This window comes from Hylobates moloch, unplaced genomic scaffold (assembly GCF_009828535.3).
Source record: "Hylobates moloch isolate HMO894 unplaced genomic scaffold, HMol_V3 SCAFFOLD_1, whole genome shotgun sequence".
Lineage (NCBI taxonomy): Eukaryota > Metazoa > Chordata > Mammalia > Primates > Hylobatidae > Hylobates > Hylobates moloch.
This window is the reverse complement of record NW_026652276.1, coordinates 136,245,742-136,270,728: the sequence shown is the minus strand read 5'-3', so window position 1 is coordinate 136,270,728 and position 24,987 is coordinate 136,245,742. Positions and strand designations below refer to the sequence as shown.

Genomic DNA, 24,987 nt, shown 5'->3' with positions numbered 1-24,987 from the left:
GCAGGTGAGATCCCAAAGTCAGGGCAAAATAAGGGGCAAGGAGAGGCAGGGTAAAGGGAGAAATCAATAAAGGAGTCTGTTTTTCTTTAAAAAAAAAAAATCCTTTGCACAGACTGTGAATGATAAAACCTTCTGGCTTGAGGAAATTGATTCTGGCAGAAATCTTGGTTCAGCTTGATTCTTTTGGTTCCCATAGGCTTCTTTGGGTGACAATAAAAGCTCTGTGTCTGGAGCAAACATAGAGTCACAACAATTATTTGCAAAGTGAACGTCTAGTCATCTGGAAACAGAAATAAATAAATTCAGCATGAGTATCAAAAGCAAAAGTCAAGGGGCATAAAGACACTTAATTAGAAACACCTATATGCCCTCCTGTGTGTAAGCATACCCAGAGAAGTCCTGGGCTCTTTATCTGTCACTGGAATATGGTGCTTTCTTGCCTGGGTGTGTGTTCGGCTGATGACACCATACCATTTCACAATCAAGGTGGAAATGAAAATAACAATCAAGAAAAACACTTCCCTCATTTCTCATGATTTTTTTTATTTAACATATATAGTACATGTAAACAACTGGCATAAAATTCATAAAAATACAATACTCCTATGCAGTATCACTTTATTCCTGATACAAACTTTCATTTTCTCATTAATATCACTGGCCTATTTTAACACTATTTTTTTTTTGCCAAGCATTTTTAGAGGCTTATCTTTTTAAAGAAATACAGCCCCAACTTTGTTTTTGAAAATGTCATAGCAATAGCTATTTTGATTGCCTCTTTGCCCATCCTTACTTTCCTCACACTAAAGCAAAAATATTTTTAAATGTTAAAAATACGCAAAACACTGAGCTTTAATACTGTTTTGTCATGCCTATGGAACCTGCTACCAATCTGCATTGCCATCAAAGGTGCGGATGCTCCACAGTGCTGGTGCTGTGAGCAGGGACCTTCAGGTCTCTGCTCCAAACTGGCTCCCCTAATATATAGCCATATTTTGCTGGGGGTTACATTCATAAACACTGCTACAAAAGGATCCTTCTGGAAAAAGCTAATTTATACTACTTTTAATGGTTCCCAGCAAATGAATAAGTTATAATAGTATTTTTAATGCTTTTTTCCTATACAGAATTTAGACTTATTACATGTGAACTTATTTGGAAGGAAATTACTGGGGGTGAGAAAAATACAAAATAAATGTAAAACTATACTTTTTGAAAATTGTAACTGCTGGATGTACACAATCAGCCACACTCAGGTGAGAAACAATCACAGATAAGCAGAACGCACCTCCCTCTCCCTGTCCATGTCGACTCCCATCCTCAGCCTCAAGTGTCGACTGCCCATTTTCCTGGACTGTTGTGCATCATCGCTCAAATGTTGCTTTTAATCCACAAATCATGGGCTGCTTCCCATTTTCTAAAACTAGCAAAAGCCTAAGAAATAAAAACAGTCAACCAGCAAATGAGAAACAGTGGCCACAAATCTGAAGAACACTGCCAGAGTCCCTCTCCTGGGCCGCCTCCAGGGAAGGAGCATCCCTGGGAGCTTCAGCTCTGGGCGCTGGGGCAGGGCTTGGGGGCGGTGCTTCTCTGAGGGCACACTCCTCAGCCTTTGCAGCTGACTCACGTCACCAAGCTGCTGCTTCCCCGGGACCAGGCCTGCCCTTGGGCTCTGGTAAGAAGGTAGAAAGGGAACAGAGGCTTCCAGGAGTGGGCACCAGAAACCATGCCTGAGGACTGAGGTCTCAAGGACAATCCACAATGAGGTTAATCTGCCCGTGGTTAAGAAAGAGAAGCAGTACAATTAAATGTGTAGTCAGTCAGCCATAGTCACGGTTTGCTTAGAATTTAAAACCCTAAAACCTTTTCTCAGAGCTATGAGGTTTCATCGTTTTGAAGAATCTCATTTCACACAAATTAACTTCTAAGAAACAAAAATTCATACAAGGAATTCAAAGAAGGTGTAGAAATTTTTCAAAACAAAAATAAATAGGAAGAAAAAAACTAAAGAGGAGGACAAAATATACTCATTCCTTATACTGAAATGATGGTTTTTAGAACCAAAATTATAACATAAGGCTTAAGGCTTTGTCTTATTAAAGACAGGCAATCTTAAAAGTAAAATATAAAAACTCCATTTATCATTATTCTTTACGTTTTTGACAGCAAAATTAGTCATGTTTTATTGTATCTTAATAGTAAAAGAAAAATTACCATGTACTACAGTTTACTGTTCCACTATAAATGATGTCTACTCAAATATACATTAGTTTCTAGATGCACTATATTTGGGGTTGTTCAAAATAGTTTTTCTTAAAACTATGATTAAACATGAAAAAATTTTAAAGTGGTTTAAAGGTATTAAAATATAAACATTTGAATAATGCTAAAAAATGAGAAAAATACATTTACCATTAATTTTTTTAAAACCAAGAATAAGTACTTGATAAGCAACTAAATGAGTAAATAGTACTTATTTGACAGAAAATGTGGGGAAGAGGAGAAGAGAGAGATCAAGAGAGAGAGGAAGATAGAGAGAAAGAGACATCATAATGCCACATGGCTGGAAGTTAAGGGAATTTCCTAACCACAAGGTCCAAGAGTTTGGATTAATAATGGGCAGGAAAAGCTTCATTAACAAGAGAACAGAGAACAAAAAGAGCACAAGGAAGTAAAACAGACAGACAGTTCTACATAGCAAACACTCCATGTCTGCCCCATCTACTGTAACTCAAGCTGATGACAGGGGCTGACATGACCGAAGAACTTACAATCATCACTGAAATGTCCAAAAGACAAGAGCAAGAGGCAGAAAAGAGAAGCAAGGGGCATTAATAGTTCTTACACTATAAAATCAGCCCCTACATTGTCAGAATTGTCCTGTATTTTCATGTCATCCTTGTCACAACCCATTGTGTTTTCTTTATACAGGTAGCTTTGCTCACTTTAGCACAAATATTGAAGTCAAGTCCAAGCATATACTCATTTGCATAGCAAATTTTAAAGGGTGCATTGAAATAGTAACCAATTGATAAAGGTGTAAGTCATTTTTATAATTAGAATGACATTCAAATTGACCAAATAAAACGTTTTCTATTTGAAAACAGTTACCTATAAAAGTTTTGGGGATATGAACAACACATAACTTAGCAAAACATTAAAATCATTACTGATGTAGTTCTCCGTAGGCAGCGGTTCATGTAGCAGTCATTCTTTTACAACTTCCAGGACTTTGTAAACACTGTTCTGGAATACAGTGGTGAAGTGAGGTTTGGAATCCTTCACCAAGAGGTTACATAAGGGAGTTTTCCCAGCATTGACAGGATCTTCTACATCCCAAATTTCAGGCATACTGCAACCAGGCCTAGAAAAATGAATGTACATGTTAAAAATCAATGTGCATTATATAACTGCAGAGAAAGCAGAGCACTTCTTATATTCCTGACCTCATTTCCTTTTTTCCACTTAAATTACTTTAGTTTTTAAATAATCCTGTTATATAGCTATTTATGTTTTTATAAGCTGCTGTGACTCACCTTAGGACAAGGTCAATGCAGCAAAGGTGACTATAAGGAAAGAAACAGACCTGCAGGTACATATATGTCGGTGTTGGGGAAAGAGACACCTCAGTTAAACTCTGCCTCAGCTACTTATCAAGAATGTGGTTCTGGGCAGGTAGCTTCCCTTGGTCTTAGTTTTCACATTTGTAAAATGGGGAAATAAACACCCATGACAAATAAACACTCTCTCTCTCCCTCTCTCTCTTGATCTCTCTCTTCTCCTCTTCCCCACATGTTCTGTCAAATAAGTATTGTTTACTCATTTAGTTGCTTATCAAGTACTTATTCTTGGTTTTAAAAAAATTAATGGTAAGTGTATTTTTCTCATTTTTTAGCATTATTCAAATGTTTATATTTTAATACCTTTAAACCACTTTAAAATTTTTTCATGTTTAATCATAGTTTTAAGAAAAACTATTTTGAACATTTTGACAGGATTAATGAGAGATCAGGTATCTAGCACCATTCACACAGAAAAACGTATGACATTGATTTAAAAAATTATAATGAACAAATATGCTTAGTTCACAGGGAAGCTGCATTAATTGTATAGATGCTCCTCAACTTACAATGGGGTATATTCCAATAAACCCATCATAAGTTGAAAATGCATTTAATACACCTAATCTACCCAACATCACGGCTTAGCCTAGCCTACCTTAAACATGCTACGAATACTTATATTAGCTTACAGTTGGACAAAATCATCTAATGCAAATGCTATTTTACAACAAAACATTGAATATCTCATGTAATTTATTGAATGCTGTACTGACACTGAAAAACAGAATGGTTGTATGGGTATTTGAAGTATACTTTCTACTGAATGCATATGGCTTTAACACTGTCATAAAGTCAAAAAATCAGTAGGTCAAAACATCTTAAATTGGACAGTCGATATTCTAGAATGAATCAATTTAAAGAAATTCTGGTAGTGTTGAGCATACATCTTAAACACATAAATCTCAAAAGCAATATATCTTTATAAAGAATAGAATAAGTAAAATTGGCATCATATGACATTTGCCTAAATAAGTCCTTCAAAATAACAGTACCATTTATTTTAAATCAAGAACAGTTTTATAGATATAACTGTTGGATGCTGCTATCTACCTTTTGAGGAATTTTAAAAAACAGAAAAACATATGGGAAAATGATAGAGAATTGACAACTGCTCATGTTTTGTCATAATTGCTTCCCTTTTTATTTTTAAACAAGAGAAAAAAAAATTCCCAAGTCCCTCTTATGTTTAGTAGCAGTCCCTCCCTCACTCTCCTCCATGAGGCAAACACTGTAGCAGGGATGTATATCATTTTCCCTTTTTAAATAACATCTTTAATTTATAATAATCAGTCGTTATAAAAGTATCAAAATATAGACCTACATACATTTTAAGAAATGAAAGTCACCATCATCTCCAATAGCATTTCTCAGAGGTGACTTCTATAAACAATCCAGCATATATCCTGCTGGAACTTTAAAAAAAAAAAATTATTTCAATAGCTTTTGGGAAACAGGCGGTTTTTGGTTACATGGATAAGTTCTTCAGTGGCAGTTACTGAGATTTTGGTGCACCCATAACCAGAGCAGTGTAAAGTGTACCCAATGTGTAGTCTTTTATCCCTCACCCCACTCCTCGCTTCCCCTGAGTCCCCACAGTCCATATCATTCTTATGCTTCACATCCTGGTAGCTTAGTTCCCACTTATAAATGAGAACACACAGTATTTGCTATCTGCTGGATCTTTTCTTATCCAATGTCAGACACACATATAGACACGGATATCATTATATACATAGACGCTGCGATGGTTAGTATTGAGTGTCAACTTGATTGGACTGAAGGATCAAAGTATTGTTTCTGGGTGTGTCTGTGAGGGTGTTGTCAAGGGAGATTAACATTTGAGTCAGTGGACTGGGAGAGGTCGACCCACCCTCAATCTGTGTGGGTACCATCTAATTAGCTGCCAGCATGGCTAGAATAAAAGCAGGCAAAAGAATGTGGAAGGACTAGACTGGCTGAGTCTTCTGGCCTCCATCTTTCTCCTGTGCTGGATGTTTCCTGCCCTTGAACATCAGACTCCAAGTTCTTCAGTTTTTGGACTCTTGGGTCTACATCAGTGGTTTGCCAGGGGGCCTTGGGCCTTCAGCCACAGATTGAAGGCTGCACTGTCAGCTTCCCTACTTTTGAGGTTTTGGGACTCGGACTGGCTTCCTCATTCCTCAGCTTGCAGATGGCCTATTGTGGGGCCTCACCTTGTGATCATGTGAGTCAGTACTCCTTAATAAACTCCCTTTCATATATACAACTATCCTTTTTTTTTTTTTTTTTTTGAGATGGAGTCTCCCTCTGTCACCCAGGCTGGAGTGCAGTGGCGTGATCTCGGCTCACTGCAAGCTCCGCCTCCCAGGTTCACGCCATTCTCCTGCCTCTGCCTCCTGAGTAGCTGGGATTACAGGTGCCCATCACCACACCCAGCTAATTTTTTGTATTTTTAGTAGAGATAAGGTTTCACCATGTTAGCCAAGATGGTCTCAATCTCCTGACCTCGTGATCTGCCCACCTCAGCCTCCCAAAGTGCTGGGATTACAGGCATAAGCCACCGCGCCCGGCCACATCTATCCTATTAGTTCTGTCCCTCTGGAAAACCCTGACAGATGCTCTCGAGTTGTTTTTACAAAAATGGAATTATTCTGGGACTCTATACTGAACAATAAAATGTGGCACCATTTTTCCATCTCAGTGCATAAAGATCTACTCTATTGTTTCTAAAAGCTGCTAGTTCTCATATGTATTATTTAACCAATTCTTTACAGACAGATACTTTGTTTCCCATTTTGCCATTATAAAGCAATGCAGCTACAAGCAGTCTTGTGCAGAGCTCCCTTCTGCAAACTAAATCTCTAGAGCAGCAGTCCCCAATCTTTTTGGCACCAGGGACTGGTTTCGTGCAAGACAATTTTTCCATGGACTGGAGGGTGGGGGCGATGGTATTCGGATGAAACTGTTTCACCTCAGATCATCAGGCATTAGATTCTCATAAGGAGCATGTACCCTAGATCCCTCGCATGTGCAATTCACAATAGGGTTCATACTCCTATGAGAATCTAACGCTGCCACTGATCTGACAGGAGCCAGAGCTCAGGCTGTAATGCTTGTTCACCCTCTGCTCACTTCCTGCTGTGAGGCTGGGTTCCTAACAGGCCACAGACCAGTACTGGTCCATGGCCAGGGGCTTGGAGACCCCTGCTCTAGAAGCAACATTATCACTCTGCCAAAGGACTGCACAATTTTTTTCTTACCTTCCCTTCATCAAACTATCCCCTAGAAATGTTTTGCCAATGAGTGTTCCCATGAGGACGGTTCAAGTGCACACTTTTTGCACATCCTTGCTGACACTGGTTTCTACTGACATGGAACACCTATGATCATATGGCTGGGCATGAGTTTTCTACCTTTTAATTTTCTCATACACGTCAAGGCTGAACTGTTACAACACTGGGGGCCCATGGTGGCAGAGAGTGAGACACGCAGAAAGTAGAGAATGACCCACAGTTTTCCTGAGTTCAACAGCTTTTAGGAAAAAGAGGGCAAACAGCTGTCTTGGGGATCTCTGTTTGCCTTGTGCAACACTATTTATTGCTCATCTGAGTTTCCCAAGGTTTCCCAGGTCAGCCATCTGCAAATAGCATTAGTGGAAATCTGAATAATTTTCTTCTAAATGCACGTATTTTATGTCAACTCTATTATTGGAGTAAAAGAAAGCAGAGAACTGTAGTTAAATAAAAACTAATCTACAACTTGCATGCAAGTAGATTTGAGTGTTTATATTTAAACACAGTGTCAAATATTTAAGGAATAATCAAGCCATACAATTAAGCCACTTGTAAATGAGATCATTTAAACATAGGGTTCACCAATTGCCAGGCACAGATTAAGCACTAGATGAATATTGGTTCCTCTTCCCCTTCCTCTCCTATCTGAGTTCCCCATCTGCTTCCCCCTTTCCGACATACTTTCACGTCCCCGCAATCCACAGGGGTTTCAGGCTGATCATAACTGAAATGGAGAGTGAAGGCCAAAGAAATAAGGAAGGTCCCAAATCTGGCAGAAAGCTTTGTCAAGAAACTACCAGGCCGGGCGTGGTGGCTCACGCTTGTAATCCCAGCACTTTGGGAGGCCGAGGCAGGCGGATCACCAGGTCAGGAGATCGAGACCACAGTGAAATCCCGTCTCTACTAAAAATACAAAAAAATTAGCTGGGTGTGGTGGTGGGCGCCTGTAGTCTCAGCTACTCGGAGAGGCTGAGGCAGGAGAATGGCATGAACCCGGGAGGCGGAGCTTGCAGTGAGCCGAGATTGAGCTACTGCACTCCAGCCTTCGGCGACAGAGCGAGACTCCGTCTCAATAAAAAAAAAAGAAACTACCTAAACCCTAGATAAATATTAGTCATTCTTCACTTTCTTCTCCTATCTGAACTCCCCATTTGCTTCCCTGTCGGGACAGAAAGCACAGCTTTTGCTTTGTGTCAAGGTTGAAGCATAGTGGACCTGTCCAAGGTTTCCTGACAGTGTGTCATCAGCCTGGCTTAGATCTTGTACTAGATGGAGAGTGTTGTTTTAATGAGTGGGGAAAACAGATGAGAGAGTCATTTTAGTAGCTTCCTCCCACTCAACTCCTGCTGTGACAGACACAATAAATGGCAAGTCAAGGTCCAGATGGGGAAATCCAGCACACCCTCTTCTGCACCCCAATTCTCAGTCTGAGTGCTCATAAGTGACCTGAAGTCAGTTTAATGTCTGCTGATTTTGTTTAGTGTGCAAAGTTTATTGCCATATTTCCTGAATTTGCCTTCATATCCTTTCTTGTGTGGGTAAAACAGTGCTCTGCCTACTCTGCAAATAGCATGAACCCAAACATGAGACTGTTAGAGCTATACAAATCCAGGGAGCTCTCCCAACACTCTATAGCACAAAGCCTCTGCAACTTTCACATATTCAAACTGTATGTAGGGGTCTAGGGAAAAAAAGGAACTCTTGAATTAAGACTCATTGTGAGCTTGGAGAAAAAAGGTTATGAAAATTATTTTTATGTTCCAGTAACTTACAGTTGTTTCAAGAGAGTGAAGCCCACAGAAATAAAGAAGATCCTCATTCTGGTAGAAAGCTATGCTAAGAACTGAGTTCTTCCTATTGCAAATGTCAGCCTACCATTCATTTCATATAATTTCCTGATAAGATCATTATGAGATGCTTAGAACTTTTCTGTCCTAAATTTATATAACAATGTGAAAGGTGAGTATATGAATTTCATATATATATCCACAAACGCTTAAAGCATTTTCTAAATTATTACAAAATAACATTTTCTATAAATCCTGACCGAATTCAAACCACATAGCACACATTCATAGGAAAATCATTCTATAATCAACAATTATTTTAGTTGCCTTATGAGCAAAGCTGTAGATACTATGTCACAGAACTATTTTTCACTCACAACTCAGTATTTAACAATGTTGTCTTAATACCATATGTGTCATTGAAATATATGGTGGGCAAGTATGATCAAGCCACAAATATAGCAATCTCTTGAACACTTATATTTAGTTACAGAGTAGTAAGAATTTTAAAAATATTATTATTCCATAAAATAGTGTTTATTTCTGATAAAATTATTCCTGTACTGTGCTCTCCATGAAGTGAATGTTTTGGTACTTTAAAAGCAGGCTACTGTCACTACTGTCACCTGCTGTCCAGTCACTTATGTGCCACATTTTTAGATAGCTTTAGATTCACATCTGCTTTGAAGATCTTACTGTCACTTGGAGCTATACTCAGCTTAGTAAACATCTCTCTGGAAATAGAAACTTTTAAAAACTATAAACCCAAGAGAATGTGGGTCACAGTAAAGTCATTTTCCCATTCAAGTAAGATGTGAAACACCAGGAAAGAAAAGCTTCATTCTGAGTTGATGCTGACAGGGTATCCCATCCATTGACAGGACGTGGTGTAGCACAGAGACCCAGTAAGGATAATGCGGCCCCTGGTGCTCAGCTGCCTGACTTCACCAAAAGAGACTCCCCATTACTTGGTTTCAGACCCTGGAAGTCTTTTGAAAGAAAATACATCCAACTTTAAATAAAAGTTTATTTTAAAACATCAAAAGCAAATATGAACAATTTGGGAGATTATCAACTAGTGCCAATAAAATCTCTTTAAGGTAGTATACACATACAAATCATTATTTAAAAAAAAGATATTTATAAAGACTAGAAAAGAAAGTCTCCAAATCATTATCTAAAAGGTTTTTTCAGGCCAGGCATGGTGGCTCACACCTGTAGTCCCAGCACTTCGGGAGGCCAAGGCAGGAGTAGCACTTGAGGCCAGGAGTTTGAGACCAGCCTGGGCCAACACGGCAAAACCCCATCTCCACTAAAAATACAAAAATTAAGCGGAGGCTGCAGTGAGCCCAGATCATGCCAGTGCTCTCCAGCCTGGGCCACAGAGTGAGAGCCTGTTTAAAAAAAAGAAAGTTTTTTCCATGTATACTTTATGTTATATACACACCCCTGCCACCAGCAAAGCATGTGCCATGTGCTTGAATTAACCTTCGTGTCTTACGATTATAAAATGTTAACTGTGTTGATACTCACTTGGATCTTCTTACACACCATGACTCTTCTAGAATGTAATAGTTCACTTTTAACTTTATCAGTTCTCGCTTCACTTCTTCGGCTGCTTTCCGACTATACATTGAGTATACTATTTTCGTTCTGGCTCTTTAAAGAAAAATAATTGGGCATAAAATTTTCAAGACTAAAACGATACAATAACACATTTGGAAGAAAGCACTGAATTAGGCTAGAAGACGATGAAGAAGAATCCAGTCAGGAGGAAATTCCCCATGGAAGTTCTCGCTAAGGGGCATCAGTGAGGTCAAAAGCAGAAGGCAGAAGGAGGACAAGTCGTGGGAGAAGAGGGTGACCTTTAATACACCCCTACATTTCCAAACTTCGTCTCTTTGTGTTTGTTCACTTATTTATTTGTCTTAAATTCTTCACTACTCTATCACATGTAAGAGTAAGGTACCCTGTGTGTGAACAGGGATGAACTACAACAAACACAACTATAGGACTACTCTGAAGCTGCAACAGTCCCAAATTTGATATCAACAATAATTCACATTAAATGGTTCTTCGTTTTATTTCTAGATTTAAGAAAAACTAAACTTATTTGACAAAACTGGTCTGGAAATTAGCTTGATGAGATTGATTTTTTAATGAAAAAGCTTATTTGTGAATGTACATGCCATTGTTATGCAAAAGAAGATGCTAATAAGATTCACCTAATCACTTTGAAAATGAATAGCTTCACCTACCTTAGAAACTGCATAAAAAATTAAATTAAAAAAAAATTTAGACAACATGTCTCTAAATTATTTTTTAAAGTCTCAAAAAAATCTAAAAAAACATAAAACACCCAAGATCATTCTAACAGGCTATACTGGTGAAAACCAGAATAAACTCCTCTTTGAATGGGATTCTATTTCAAATGACTTCTCCAAACTCAAGAAAAATCACCTATGAGAAAACTTAATAAACACTCTAAGTTAAACTCTCCAGGGAGTTACAGGATGAAAAGGACTTGGACATTTTAGAGCCCTGTTAACCTGTGGGAAAGTGCGATAGTATGACTTCTCTTTTCTGCCTGGTAGAGAAGATAGCCCCCAAAGTTGTCGCTTTCCTGCTCTGTGAAGCCTTAACGGATTTGTTTAGAGCTTAACAGTCTTATTTCAGCTTTCTGCTCCCTGCCTCGATGAGCCTCAGTTCATCATATCCTTTTGGAACATTCCTCATTACTTTGCTGGTGTCCTCCACTCACTGTCTGTTTGCATGGGAGGTTTGTTTTGATGATGCAAGACTGTGCACTGACCTCAAGCCTGCGTCTTCATAATGTGGATGATTCACAATGGGTCGAAGCGCAGAGAGCTTAACACTTGCCATCGTGGGCATGGCACCTGCAAACACTGCATCTGGAAAGGAAGAGGAGGGTCTCAGGAAGACACTCACTGAGGGTGAGAAGGGGTCTCCTTCAAGTGTAAATCAATTATTGCACAGGTAACAGAGCAGAGGTCCAGCAGGTTCATGACTTCAAGATTCAGTGGCAGAACTAGAATGAAGTCAGATGGCTGATAAAGTAGCAGTTGGCAGCCAGGCCTGGGTAAACTATTTTCCTTGGAAAATAGAGCTTCATCATCTCATCATTAAAGATTTCTTTCTTTCTTTAAAGAAAAATCTTAGAAATCTTTCCTGAATCTAAAAAAGAAGTATCAAATGGACTAGGAAAGCTTTATAGTAACAAGGAGTTCTGGAAGATGATTTAGTATTCAATCATTTGATACTCAGATGACAACAAAGTCTCCCTTTCCACACACATGAATAAAATGTCACATTCCATGAGTCTATTTCAAGAAGGAATGTGAAGGACTAATATTAAAAATACATTAAGAAAATAAGCACAGTAAAAATTATTTTAAATGTGGCATTTATGACTGTGAATAAATTTTGAAAAAATTAAAATCTATAAAAAATGGCAGAATAAATTACTAAGAACATATGTATAATGTTTCCCCTGTAAACCATTTAAACAGGATTGATACCTCCTTTGTTTTAGATATTCTAAAAGCAACATTGCTTAGAAAGAGTGAGATCAGTGGAAACAACTAGGGTTTAAAAGTTTGCAGTGGTATATAAAATTGTGGGAAAAACAGTTAAATAATATGACTTTTTTTTTTTTTTTACCTGGTTTAGTACTATATTTGATCCATTCTATAAGTTCTTCTTGTGGCAAATTGCTGAACTCCCCTACAATATTCCACTGGGTTTGCAGATTTGCTGAACCTTGTATTGACATTGCTGCTAATATAGCAAAAACAACAGCACCAGGATGTACTTTGCAAAAGAGCCATCCAAATAGCTGAAACCAAATTAAGAATACATTGGTAATTGTTAGTATAAAGTAGTATGCATCTGTTATGCAAAACTTCTTCCCGGAGAAGAATGTGGCCTCTGCTAGAGTCCCAAATAAAGGATTAATTATCCTGAAGAAAAAGCCCCAAAATAATAATCTTTGGGATCAAAAGAATTCTACCATCAGCCTCATATAAGCGGAACACAATGTAGGAAGCTCTTTTCTCAATCTGCTTTCTCTACTCCCAGATTCAAGTAAAGGCACAACCAATTTACAAGGCCCAATGCAAAACAAAAATGTGGGGTCTCTTGTTAAAAAATTAAGACGTTCAAAACAGCAGCAGCAAACATTCAACCAAGTTCAGGGTCCTTCTGAATGCGACGTCCTGTGTGACCAGCAGGAACCCCACACTTGCAAAACCTGCCCTGGGTGACACTTTCTATTAGGTTGGTGCAAAAGTAATTGCAGGTTTTGCTATTTTTAATGACAAAATCCACAATTACTTTTGCACCAACCTATATCATCAGTCATGCTGTGGGATAAGGCTCAAGATTAAAGGCTTCCAACCAACCTCCTTTCCTGTGCCAGCCTGAAGGGGTCAGAAAGGTGGAAAGTAGTGCCTTTCTAACATAATACAACATTCTGATTGGGAACCTCGAGGCTGGCTAATTTTTTCCACATGCAAATAGTCCACACTCCACAACAACACTTTGTTCTCTTGATCTTTCTCTATGTGTCTACAGGGCTAGATTTCAAGTTTCTTGAGGGCTTATAAACACTGGCTTTTGACTTTTCTGTCCACTACTCTCTCCTCTATCCCTAGAGTGCACAGTGTAGGTGCTCAGTGACTATCTGCTACATTTACGGGAGGTGCTGCTGTTGTACCTAGGCTGGTTGACTGACGGAAAGGTGACACTAGGGAGAAGCATAAATCTGTGAATACAGAACAAGGAGGCAGTTATCCAGGAAAAATAAGCAGCAAACCGCCAAGGAAGGCTTAAACTAAATTTTAAAAAGCACAAGTCAAGAATGTGCACACAAATGTGAACCAAATGAAAAAAAAAAGTTAAGTTTGATACTAAAAAAAGAATATATAATTTTGAAATTGTTAGAATTCTTTGTGATATGAATGTCAAAACAAAAAAAGTTATTATTTGTACAATTAAGCTCTGCTTTCTATCAGCACCTGCAGTAATCAATCATGAACTCAGTCTGTACTAAATCGGTATTTGTTGTACACCAACAACTATTTTAAATCTTTAGAAAGATAGAAAATGATCAGCTTTGGCCCTTACCCTTTAAGAAAGATAAGTACAAAACCATGAAGAGCTTTAACTATAATCACTTAAAAGACTTTGTAATTCATTATTTTAGGGCCACTCAATAATAAAGGCTAAAATTATCATAGTAGCTATACTCCAACATAACATGTTACCTGTCTTGAGCAGATCAGTGATGCCATAACACACATGTGTGGTGTCAAGAAGAGTTTTAGTCTCATAATTAAAATACCAAGGGCCGTATATGCTAACAATTGCAATGCATGGTAAACCAGCTGAAAGAAAGAAGAAAATGTTTTTTACTCCTACTGTTTGTGAAGTTTAAGAATACTAAGCTGGCAATATGCAGAAAGGGGTATGTTCTCCTTAGCAACAAAAAATACTACTACATAGGTTTCTGAAATTTCTCTAACAATTCTTAAAATTCACTTTCAAACTGTTTCATTTTAGTGGAAGGCTACAATTATAAAGTCATTAAGGCAAGTGTTTCTGTGATTCTCAGAGTCAAACCTGTGGTTAATAAAGCCCACATTTTTTAATCTACCTTGATGCTACCATCAGACCAAGAAAAGACAGTGGTAAAAGAAATGACTGCTGCCTCAAGATCTGAGGGCTCCACCTTGGAACTGCCCTCAAAACCAGACTGGACCACTAGGAGATGGGAGCAGTAACCAATCACATCTCTGAGGCCTCAAGCAAGGTGAGCAGTGAGGAAAGTGATTTCCAATCATGCAATAGACACCTCACATGTATGTCTAAATGGGCTCCAGAAGTCAACTGCTATTAGCATAAAGATGATCAGAGCAGAACAAATGAGTTTCCTAGTTAATTTTAACAAATGAATGGTCAGTGAATATGCATGTAGCATTCTCATAAAAACACATAACAGGCTGTTTTCAAGATGATTGCTGACAATTGCCAACAAAGTTAGAAACTGGAAATAGAAAGGAAAGTCCAAATGTATGCAACTTTAAGATAAGTAAAATTATAGTGATATTAAGTCTTTACCTCTCCATGATCAAACTGATGTTTTCTGGAACAGAAAAAAATATATTGCTATCGATTCATTATTGAAGCACTTACTTCATATATTTGCATTTTCATCTTGCAAATAGGAATTTTACAACTTCTATAACATTCTCTCAGGACACACAGAGGCAAATCAAAATAACTGAAAGTCACATGCCAAAACTGATGCTATACTCTTTTAAGAAAATTTATGAAGAATGACAATATTGTATTATATCCTATTTGACTACATGGGTATTTATTAGGACAACAAAGCCACACTGTGGTGTCCCAGCTCCCTCACTGGTGATACCCCAGCAAAGCATGGAATGAAAAAAACCTTTGAGATTTTTCACTAGGCAACCAAGTAGAGATAACAAATAGGTGGTTATATGTGTAAATCCGAGTTCAAGGGAGAAGTCTGGGTCAGAGACAGAAATGTGTGAGTTGACAACACACACCTTCTCTTTCTTAAGCACTGATATGTTCCCAAGACCTAGAGTAATACCTGGCACTTACAGCTCAACATTTTTAATGAATGAACAAGTGTATCAATAAACTGTTAATCCAGGTAGCATATAATCTGAGAATCTAGCCTCAAAAAGACTGATATATTAGCAAACTCAGGACACACAAGAGGCTAGTGAAGGAGATGAAACAGTTCTTTCTTTATTCTTCTTTCACACCAAGTAAAAACTATCAGTTACCATTTGTTGAGTACTCACAATGTTAACATGCTTAGTACATTCCATTAACTCTAATCCTACAACCATTTATTACCCCAATTTACAGCCAAGGAAAGGAATCACAGAGCTAGTAAGTGGCAGCCAGGACTATATCCTGCCTGACTTCAGAGCCAATATACTTTTTACTACATCATGCTGCCTCCATCCCACTTTACTTCCTGGGTCTTTGAGTAAAGAGAATATCGGCATTCACGTCTTTGATAGTTAAAATTTATGTCCTACTCTTCTCCTTTTTACACTAGCTTTGGTAGTTATGCAAAATAAAATGTCAACATGCCACTCCTCTTCCAAAAAAGAGCTCTGATCCTATTTGAACTGAAAACCCCATGAAGCTCAATGGTTTCCTATAATTATTTCTATAGGGGAGTTATTATTCTTGAAGGGACAGCTTTGTTTCTGTGAAAAGTTCCACCTTCCTCTTCCAGAGTTGCGTACTACAGCTGAAACTTTGTAGCTTCTTCCTGAGCTCTGCAAAAATAATTTCAACTCAAATGAAGAAAAATTTTGGCATTGTAAACCAGAACGTTCTTCTTTCCCCCTTAGCCCTCAACTCAAATGTTACAGGTATAAACACATACCTGTATATGTTACAGTAAATTGTTTCTAAATGAGAACAAGGATTTTCTCAGGAGTATGTGCAATAATTTACCATTATGTTGGCAGAGACTTGGAGGTAAGGGAATAATACAAGGGTGTGTATATTCAAATTATAAAAGAAAATATAGGGCCAGGCGCAGTGGCTCATGCCTATAATCCCAGCACTTTGGGAGGCTGAGGCAGGCAGATCACGAGGTCATGAGTTCAAGACCAGCCTGGCCAATATGGTGAAACCCCCGTCTCTACTAAAAATACAGAAATTAGCTGGGCATGGTGGTGGTCGCCTGTAGTCTTAGCTATTCAGGAGCCTGAGGCAGACGAATCGCCTGAATCCAGGAGGCGGAGGTTGCAGTGAGCCGAGATCCTGCCACTGCACTCCTCCAGCCTGGGTGACAGAGCAAGTCTCTGTCTCAAAAAAAAGAAAAACTAAAAAAAAGAAAATATAGATACATACACATTCGACAATCCTTCTCCCCCCAAAATCCCACAAAAGAATAAAAGTAGAGTTAAAACTACCTTCACTCCATCCTCTAATCCCACACTCTTAATAATTACAGGATTTATCTTTCCAGATCACTTCTATGCATAAACACATAAAAACCTCTAAATTTTAAATAGAAGTATAATTATCCTACACACACACACATTGGCAATTTTTAAAATTCAATAATGTATACTGGACCTATTTCCATAACGATGGCCTAACATACCACTCTATGATTGGATCATAGTAGATATTTTGGATGTTTCCATTTCTCACATAACACACGATACTACAAAAGGCATTTCTCCCCATCATCTCTGTATTTCTGTGAGCATCTCTAGAGGGTACACTTGCACTGGTGGAACCTGCAGGGCTAAAGGACAGGCCCACTATATGTTTTACTGTGTATTGCCAAACTTCCCTCCCATCTACTACCTCCCACTCCTGCAAGCATTGGATATACTATTAATTTTTAGAAATATAAGAAGTGAAAAGGTCTTCACTTTAACCTAAATGTCTTTACCATAGGATCAAGACTACCTTCTCATGTTCATTAGTCATATGTAAATACTCACTCATTGAACTACTATTCTTTACTATCTTGCAGGCACTGTATACAAACTGTTGAACAAAAATAATCGCTCCCTTCAGGAGATACAGGTCAGACATCAACATTTAAGCACAAAGAGTGACAAATGGTAAGAGAGTAAGATAAAGGGTGTGATAGTGGAAAATACCAAGCATGCTATAGGCCTCCCTAAGTCTCAGGTTATAAATATACCCTCTTGGTTAATTCTGGGGTTTTAGCTTTTTTCTATACATAATTCTCTGCTTCATCTGAAATTTATTTTCTGTAAAAAGTGAGGTATGAATCCAGTTTTATATTTCCCTGCTCATTTCCCAAAAGGCAGTCCACTGGTCCTAAAACCACTCACATAATAATTTACTTTCCCTGCTGAACTGAAGTACAAAACTGTGTCCTTCGAGTGTAGATTATGTGCAGGGCTACTGTCAGACTGTACTGGATAACATCTGAGGGATGAATAAGTGATGTGCTGTGTTCTGCACAGATAGGAAATAAGAAGAAACGCCAGGAAGTGAAATGACCACAATAAAAACATCAATTATCAAATATTAGGTACACAACATGTGAGTATAAAATTAATACACTGTAAATATCTATTTAATAAATGAACAGAGGAGGTAACAAAATTCTTAATAGCATATTTACCTTACATGTGTCTGTTGTTTAGCTAAGACACCCCACATATCACTAATAATCTGTAAATAGATTTTGAAACACTTTAGAAAAGCTGTGTTGGGAAAAATGATATTTTAAATAAAGTATCTTCTAAACTGTAAAACTTTTAATGAAAATGTAAGTAAGAGATAACTCAGAAAATAATAATCACAACAACATAATCTTATATTTGTGTAGTATCTGATCAAAGCTAGTATTCAATAACCCTGTTGGGTAGATTGTATCATCCTCATTTTGTAAATGAGCAACAGGCTCGTATGGATTAAATGATCGCCCTGTAGGTAGACAACTACTAAGAAGCACTGCAGTCTTGAAACCAGATCTTCTGGCTTCAAATTCACATTCAGTGCTGCTTCCACCATGCCGACGTTGTTGGCCACACCTCTTCTTAACAGTGCACACGGAAAACTGGAGAGTTGGCTCAGAGATTGATAATCACAGCTAGAAGCATTCAAAACACAGTCACTGTGCTTTCATATTTAGCAATAACGAGGAGGTCATCTAATCTAAAATCCTATCTCCAGTACAAATATTCTCTACAACACTGCTGGCAGGCTGTAATCCAGCCCTCAGAATCCACCAGCTGCTGCTTGAATCTGTAACACTCTCCTTATCAGTTGAGATCAGTTCTGGTCAAAAGTCCTACCGCCTGGAATTGGCCATGATTCTAAGGAGCCAGATTGTGTGTAACCTTATTTTCAAGGCGCAGGCTTTTACCGTATTTCAAAGTAACTGTCCGCTTTCCATCTGAATCTTTTCTTCTTTAAACGAAACAGCCTAGCTAATAGTTTTCATCATCTCTCACCACTCAGGTTGCTGTCTTTTGCATGTGTTCTGGATGGCCAGTGCTTAGTATTTTTTGAGTACCCACTAGGTTCAAATCCACATAAACTATATAAAAGTGCAAAGCACACACAAAGCCTAGCACACAGCAGGAACTATTACTGATTAGAGATGAAAAGTGCGTCGGAGTGCACAGCTGAATACCAGACGTAGCCCAACGACAGGGGAAGGTGCAGAGCCCGAGTCTCACTCTTCCCTTGCTTTTAAGTGGACATGATGTGAGACTCCTAACAACATCTTTGATCTTTCAGTTCTGTATGTTAAAATGGAGATAACATTCGTCTACCCCATAGGGCTGCCGAATAACCAATTTAAATACTCACGTGAAAATGTTCTATACAAAGCAGAGTACAAATATATAATATGAACAATTGTTATAATACAGAATATTCTACAAATCAATGACATTGTGTTAACACAGGAATCACTGGCTGCAGACCAGGAAGCTTTTAAGGTCTGTCATCTCTTTTTCATCACAGATTAACTCTGTTCATTCTCTTAAGACACATTTGGTTACAGAGTGCACAATTCTTGAAAGAAAAAAAGAAAGGGAATATCACACTTGCTTTGACCTTATTTATATCTGGGCTTTGAATTTTATTATCAAAGCCAACTTGGGGACCTAAACATTTTATCTAGTTCATCAACACATTGCAAATACTGTTTTTTCTTTCTGATTAATAATAAACACAATCCAGTAGTTACTGCACACTGCACAAATCACTTAGAAAGGTATATTTTAAATATTTTAGGGAACTATTACATTAAAGGTAAAAGCCAGTGATAATTTACACAGGCAAGTTGTATCTGGGTCAATATGGTCTCTGATCATGCCTTCCAAAATACATGACTATCGAAACTTGAGCCATCCTTTTCCGATGTCTGTTTTATGCTAGCAGACAGAATATTTTGAAGCTATATAAATGTCTATCAAAAACTATCATTAAGAAAACATAGAATATGTTACATTAAGCCCATACAAAATGTTGTATCAGATTAATGTGGCCAAGTATATGCAACTACTATGTAAAAACAAGAAAATATTCTATTATAAGAAAGAGCTCTTAAGTGATGGACATACCTTTCTAACAATAGCAATAAACACTACAAGAACAACTGGAAGCAATAATGTCTTTGTGTATCTCAGTGGAGTCTGAAATTCAAAGAGATGTTTTGTTAGAAGGAAATATTTTAACCAAACAAAATTTCATTTCAAATAATGAAATAGGTAAATTTCTGAAAGTAGAGAAATATGAACATTCACCAATCTACTCACTGACTGCCATCATAAAAAGGAAGGTGCATTTCCATAGAAATGAACTTCCCCAAAATGCTGAGTTGAAACACTAAAAATATAGTACCCAAACACCTGTAAGTGTGAAATGAGACTGAAGAGATTACTGTTCACTTTTTGCATGCTACTTATCTAACTAGAGAGACCAACTTAATATTCATCTAAGGTACGTAAAGCTCCTTTAAATGGAATAAGCTTTATCTGTATATTTTGTGGGGGATAAAAATATCCTTGAAACACAAACACACACACACACACACACACACTTTCTCACACATAAACAAAATAATGATCAATGTTTGAGGGGAACAAAAGACTTTTACATTTTCTTTAGTAGCAGAAAAAAATAGAAATAAGTTTAATAACAAAGCCCTACACCTCTCAATTATCTCTCCACCCAAAAAACCACTGTTACAATTTTGCTCTTTTACACTTTTTTTTGCTTTTATGTGTGTTAATTATGGGTTAATAAGACTGTATCATTTTGTTTACTCCCTTATATATCTTAAGCATCTTTCCATGTCAGTATGATATCATGTTAGGAAATACCATGTTATAGGTACTGTATGGGTGTACCATAATTGGAACATGTGTTCCCTGAACTGACACTACTCTGTCTCTACAGCACAGTCCCTGTGAGTTAAGATACTTACAGTGATGAGGAATGGTATGCTGGAAACAGCTTTGCTATTTTCTTCAAATTAGCTGAAGTCATGCTATGCCTCAATAATTTCTTTCATCACATAGCTTATGTTTAATACTCTCAGGTTGTAGCAGTATGTATGATGTTCTCAATGACGTTAAAGAACTTCTACCACATCCTAATTCTCTAATATTTGAAGGAGTCTTGAACCCCTACGAACATGCATTTCAATGTCTTGCAAGATGTGCTTCCTTTGTTTCAGCAGGTTTAACACTAAAACTCATATACCTTTGTCAGCCATTGTGTGTCAAAACCATTTGCCAGAACACAATAAATGAAGACTGACAGGCCACTGGAGTAAACAGTACCTCTGCAGAACACACTCAACTCCGAATGGCTGGTAGATAAAAGTTTCCTGTGTGGTGCCCTGTCATCCACTGGTCTGGAACTCTGGACACTGGGCTAACACAGTGGGATCATGAGGGAAACTAACATGTCAATAGAGTATTGTTGGCCAGTTTCATATACACACACATACCACTCTGAAGGAGTGACACAGATGATGTAATTAATCAGTACCACATGGATGGTGTTAAAAATGCACATATATGCATGCTTGTTGAACTAAACCAGCTCATAAAGTATTGCAAATTAATATTTATTTAAATATTTATTTATTTAAAATATCAAAGTACTTTCCTATGTATTATCTCATTTTGTCTTCACAATATCTGTTTATGGCATGCTACTAGAAACTAGTAAACTATAACACGAGGAATGAGAGTTGCTTGTTCAAGAACATCAAGCAAAATTGCAGGCTTCTGTCTCACAATCCGCTAAACTACTCTCTGCTTTCCTTCTAAATCTCTGAATACAGTTTTAGAAAGAAAAATGCTGTTGGAATGAAAAGCTTGGACTTGATGTTTCAAAGCAAATATCTATTTAAATAACCACAAAATGAGTGGAAATGTAAGAGTTTGAGAGCTTGACTAAATTAATGCTATCACTGAAAAACGGCAACTTGAAATGCCTCTGTGTTGACTCACCTAGAAAACCACTGCTAGTCTGAATGTGTATTTCTAAATTATCAAAATGAGTAAAGGCCATATATTTCAGGGAGCTGCACTAAAGTAAATAGAAAAATCTTCCTCTAAGCTGCCAGATTTTCCTTTTCCTTCAAACTGAGATAACAGCACATAAAGAGTCTGATATAAGAGGAGCACCCTTTATGAAAAATGTATGGGCCAAAACCTTAGGAAACAGAACTAGAAATCACATCTTACCTCTTTTTCCATAAAGTCAAACTCCGCTGCACAGGTATACAATAAAGTATCAAAATCCTTATAACTAAAGAATTTTGATGTTAATAAGTTGCCAATATGAGCCTGGTAAGAAATAAAGTTACCATTACATTAAGCCATACACTGCAATAATATATTTTAATTTCAATAGTATCTGAAAATAGTTTTCATTACATTATGGAGCCCACCGTTCCCACACCAAGCCTGCTTTTGTTAAAGAAGGAAATGCTATATCCTCCACCTTCACAGTTCCCTTCTTTTGCTGAACAGTGATAGCTCCAACGACACCCTACCTTCCACACTCATCAACATCCCAAAGGCTTTTTCCCTTGGGTTTTCCCAGCTTACTGTGCTAAACCTGGTGAAACAGGCTACACAGCATCTCCCTTGCTGGAGCCTACCAGCAGCTCTGGGCTTGGGAACACATACAGACTTCTTTCAATCATAAAAGCACAAAGGACTACGGGGTAAAGGAAAGGAAATACGAATTCTGAAAAGGAGACTGAAAAGAGTACTTGAGTGAAGTAGAAATGGGCAGGCATTGGAATAAAAGGTACTTTTTGACTGACAATCACCTCTCACATAATTATTCACATGTTATCAAGGATTCTCACTCACACTGCCACATTTACCTCCCACAAAAAGCCATGTGAGGAAGGTGGAATTATTTTCACTTTATAAATAGGAAAACTAGGGCACAAAGACATAAAACATTTGTCAAATGTTCAAGTTCATTATAGTCTAAAAAAGCAACAACCAAAGAAAAGAGGAGAAATTATATCTAGGACAAACCATGACTAAAATTCTATATGATATCTACATGAAGCAGAAGGAACAGGGTAAGAGTAGGAACTAGATGGTGGCAGGTATGTGATGAAGCGTTTCAAAATACTGTGCCTTGTTGGGAGAAGAAATGTATGCTGATAAGTGTAAGAAATCAATAGGAAGAATATACAGCAACTAAAATAGCATAAGAAAACAAATCCCAAACAAAATGAAAGAAATAAGTCCTAGTATTATGACAATTAGCATATATGTAAAGAGCATACATTCACTAATTAAGGGACAGATGCTCAAATTGGACTTAAGGGAAAAAAATCTAATATTATATTGTCACCAAAAGAAATACTTAAAAGTATGCTGAAAGATTGAAAACAGAAGAACGGAAGAAGATATACCAGGTAAGTTTAAAACAAAGAAATCTGTTAGCAATTATAATGTCTCACAAAACTGAATTTAAGCAAAAAATATATGAAAAGAGACAATAAATATTATATGCTAGTAAAATTAACAAAAAAGCAAGATTATACATATTGCCAACATATCTGCAGTTAAAAATATAGATTCAAAGTACACAGAATAAGAACTGACAAAAACTAAAGGAAGAAACAGAAAAGTTGACAGTGTTCATTGAAAATGTTAAACACTGCCTCCCTGAATAAAAAAGCTGACAAAAGTTAACATAAAAGGTGAATACAATCAATTAGCTCACAGAGAATATAAACTTCACAAAGAGAATATACATTATCCCTGAACACAAGTGAAACATTTTTGAATATTCACATACCATGTAACAATAAATTCCAAATATATATATTTGATTATAAATGCAATAAAACTAGAAAATAACTAGAAATTGCTTTAAAAATTCTTGATTAGAAGTTAAATATCATAAAACTTAACCTTTAAAAAAATCACAAATAGACAATTTATAAGATACATAAAAAAGTGCTACATACTTATAAAGAAAATTTTAGCTTTAAAAGCATTGATAAGAAAACAAGAGAGGTAAAAACAACAGAGTTAAGTATTTCCCTTGGGCATCAGAAGAGAAGAAACAAAAAAGAAGTAAGAATACGAATAAGGACAAAGAGAAACACAACAAAACCAAAGAGGTCTAAAAAAAGGTGTAACTTTAAAAATATTAAAACAATAGACCTCTAGAGCAAGTCTAATGAAGGAAATAAATGATGCAAACAAAAAGCAAAATGAAAAAGGGAGAAATAACTATGGACTCAACATAATAAGAAGAGTAGGCTACACAATTTGCTAATAAATTGTAAAACCTAGGTAAAATGGATACATTTCTGGAAAATCATAAAACACCAAAACTGGCACAAAAAGAAACAGAAAACTTGACTAGAACAAAAAGTATTCAAATATCTGAAATAGAAATCAAGTATCTTCCCTCCCAAAAAGCCCTAGGCTGAGATGGTTAACGTTGATGAATTATTAAACTTTCAAAAAAAAAACTTTCCCAAGTTGCCAGAAAGTAGGAAAAACAAAAAAAATTGACCACGAAAAAAAAAAAAAACTCACAACAGCTCTTAATAGGAGACCAATATTAATTCCAAATCCAAATAAGAAGTCAACCAAAGAACAAAAAGATCACTTCCCAAATATGCATATACACAAAAATTCCAATAAGAATTTTAACTGACTAAATTTAAAAAGCATTATCCATTTGATGACATATATAAAATGGGCAAAATTCCTCTAAGGACATAAACTACCGAAGTTCACTCCAGATGAAATGGAGAGCTTCCTAATGAAATTGAATTTGTAGTAAAAAACCTACCCATAAAGAAAGCTCCAGGCCGTGAGGGCTTCACTGCCAAATTCTACCAAACACTTAAGGAAGAGATAATACCAATTCTACACAAAAATCTCTCTGAAAACAGGAGACAGAACACTTGCAAATAATTTTAGGAGATGACATTACCCTGAAACCAAAACCAGACAAAATCATTACAAGAAAACTACAACAAATATTCCTCATGAATAATAGACGAAAATCCTTAAAAGTATTAGCCAACCAAATCCAACAATATAGAAAAGAAATACTGCATTTGAGCAGGTGAGGTTTATCCCAGGATACAAACTAGATCAACACTCATACATCAAAAAATGTGTCAACTTCCAAATACGGCAGAGTGAAGAAATTGGTAACTCCCATTCTCCAAAACAACTTTAAAATTGGACAAAATTCTAAAAAAAA

General features: G+C 37.0%; 1 protein-coding gene and 1 long non-coding RNA gene across 3 annotated transcripts; one reads left to right on the top strand and one right to left on the bottom strand.

The window, feature by feature from the left end:
* Positions 1–302: 302 nt before the first annotated feature.
* Positions 303–22,968, bottom strand: LOC116812573 (probable C-mannosyltransferase DPY19L1). Of its 2 annotated transcripts, XM_058445897.1 has the most exons (10): positions 21,972–22,968; positions 19,833–19,904; positions 17,879–17,928; positions 14,821–14,845; positions 13,968–14,087; positions 12,364–12,538; positions 11,495–11,594; positions 10,216–10,341; positions 3,171–3,364; positions 303–1,434 (listed from the first exon to the last, which is right to left on the bottom strand). In XM_058445897.1, the coding sequence occupies exons 1-9, from the start codon at positions 21,981–21,983 to the stop codon at positions 3,208–3,210; spliced, it is 837 nt and encodes a 278-aa protein (XP_058301880.1). In that variant the 5' UTR covers positions 21,984–22,968; the 3' UTR covers positions 303–1,434; positions 3,171–3,207. The 2 variants fall into 2 exon arrangements, with proteins under 2 accessions (XP_058301880.1, XP_032614261.1); XM_032758370.2 differs by lacking the exon at positions 303–1,434 and having other exon boundaries at positions 3,033–3,364; positions 21,972–22,967.
* Positions 11,623–17,868, top strand: LOC131384491 (uncharacterized). The gene is made up of 4 exons (XR_009215380.1): positions 11,623–11,636; positions 14,315–14,512; positions 17,255–17,345; positions 17,718–17,868. It is a non-coding gene; the product is annotated as an uncharacterized LOC131384491 (long non-coding RNA).
* Positions 22,969–24,987: the final 2,019 nt, after the last annotated feature.

What these genes read in the sequence shown, in the direction of transcription:
- LOC116812573 (XM_058445897.1), bottom strand. An exon ending in AAACAACAGACACATGTAAG is followed by an intron (nt 14,846 to 17,878) that starts GTAAATATGCTA and finishes TTTCTGTTCCAG; the next exon opens with AAAACATCAGTTTGATCATG. An exon ending in CAAATATAGTACTAAACCAG is followed by an intron (nt 11,595 to 12,363) that starts GTAAAAAAAAAA and finishes CTTCCTTTCCAG; the next exon opens with ATGCAGTGTTTGCAGGTGCC.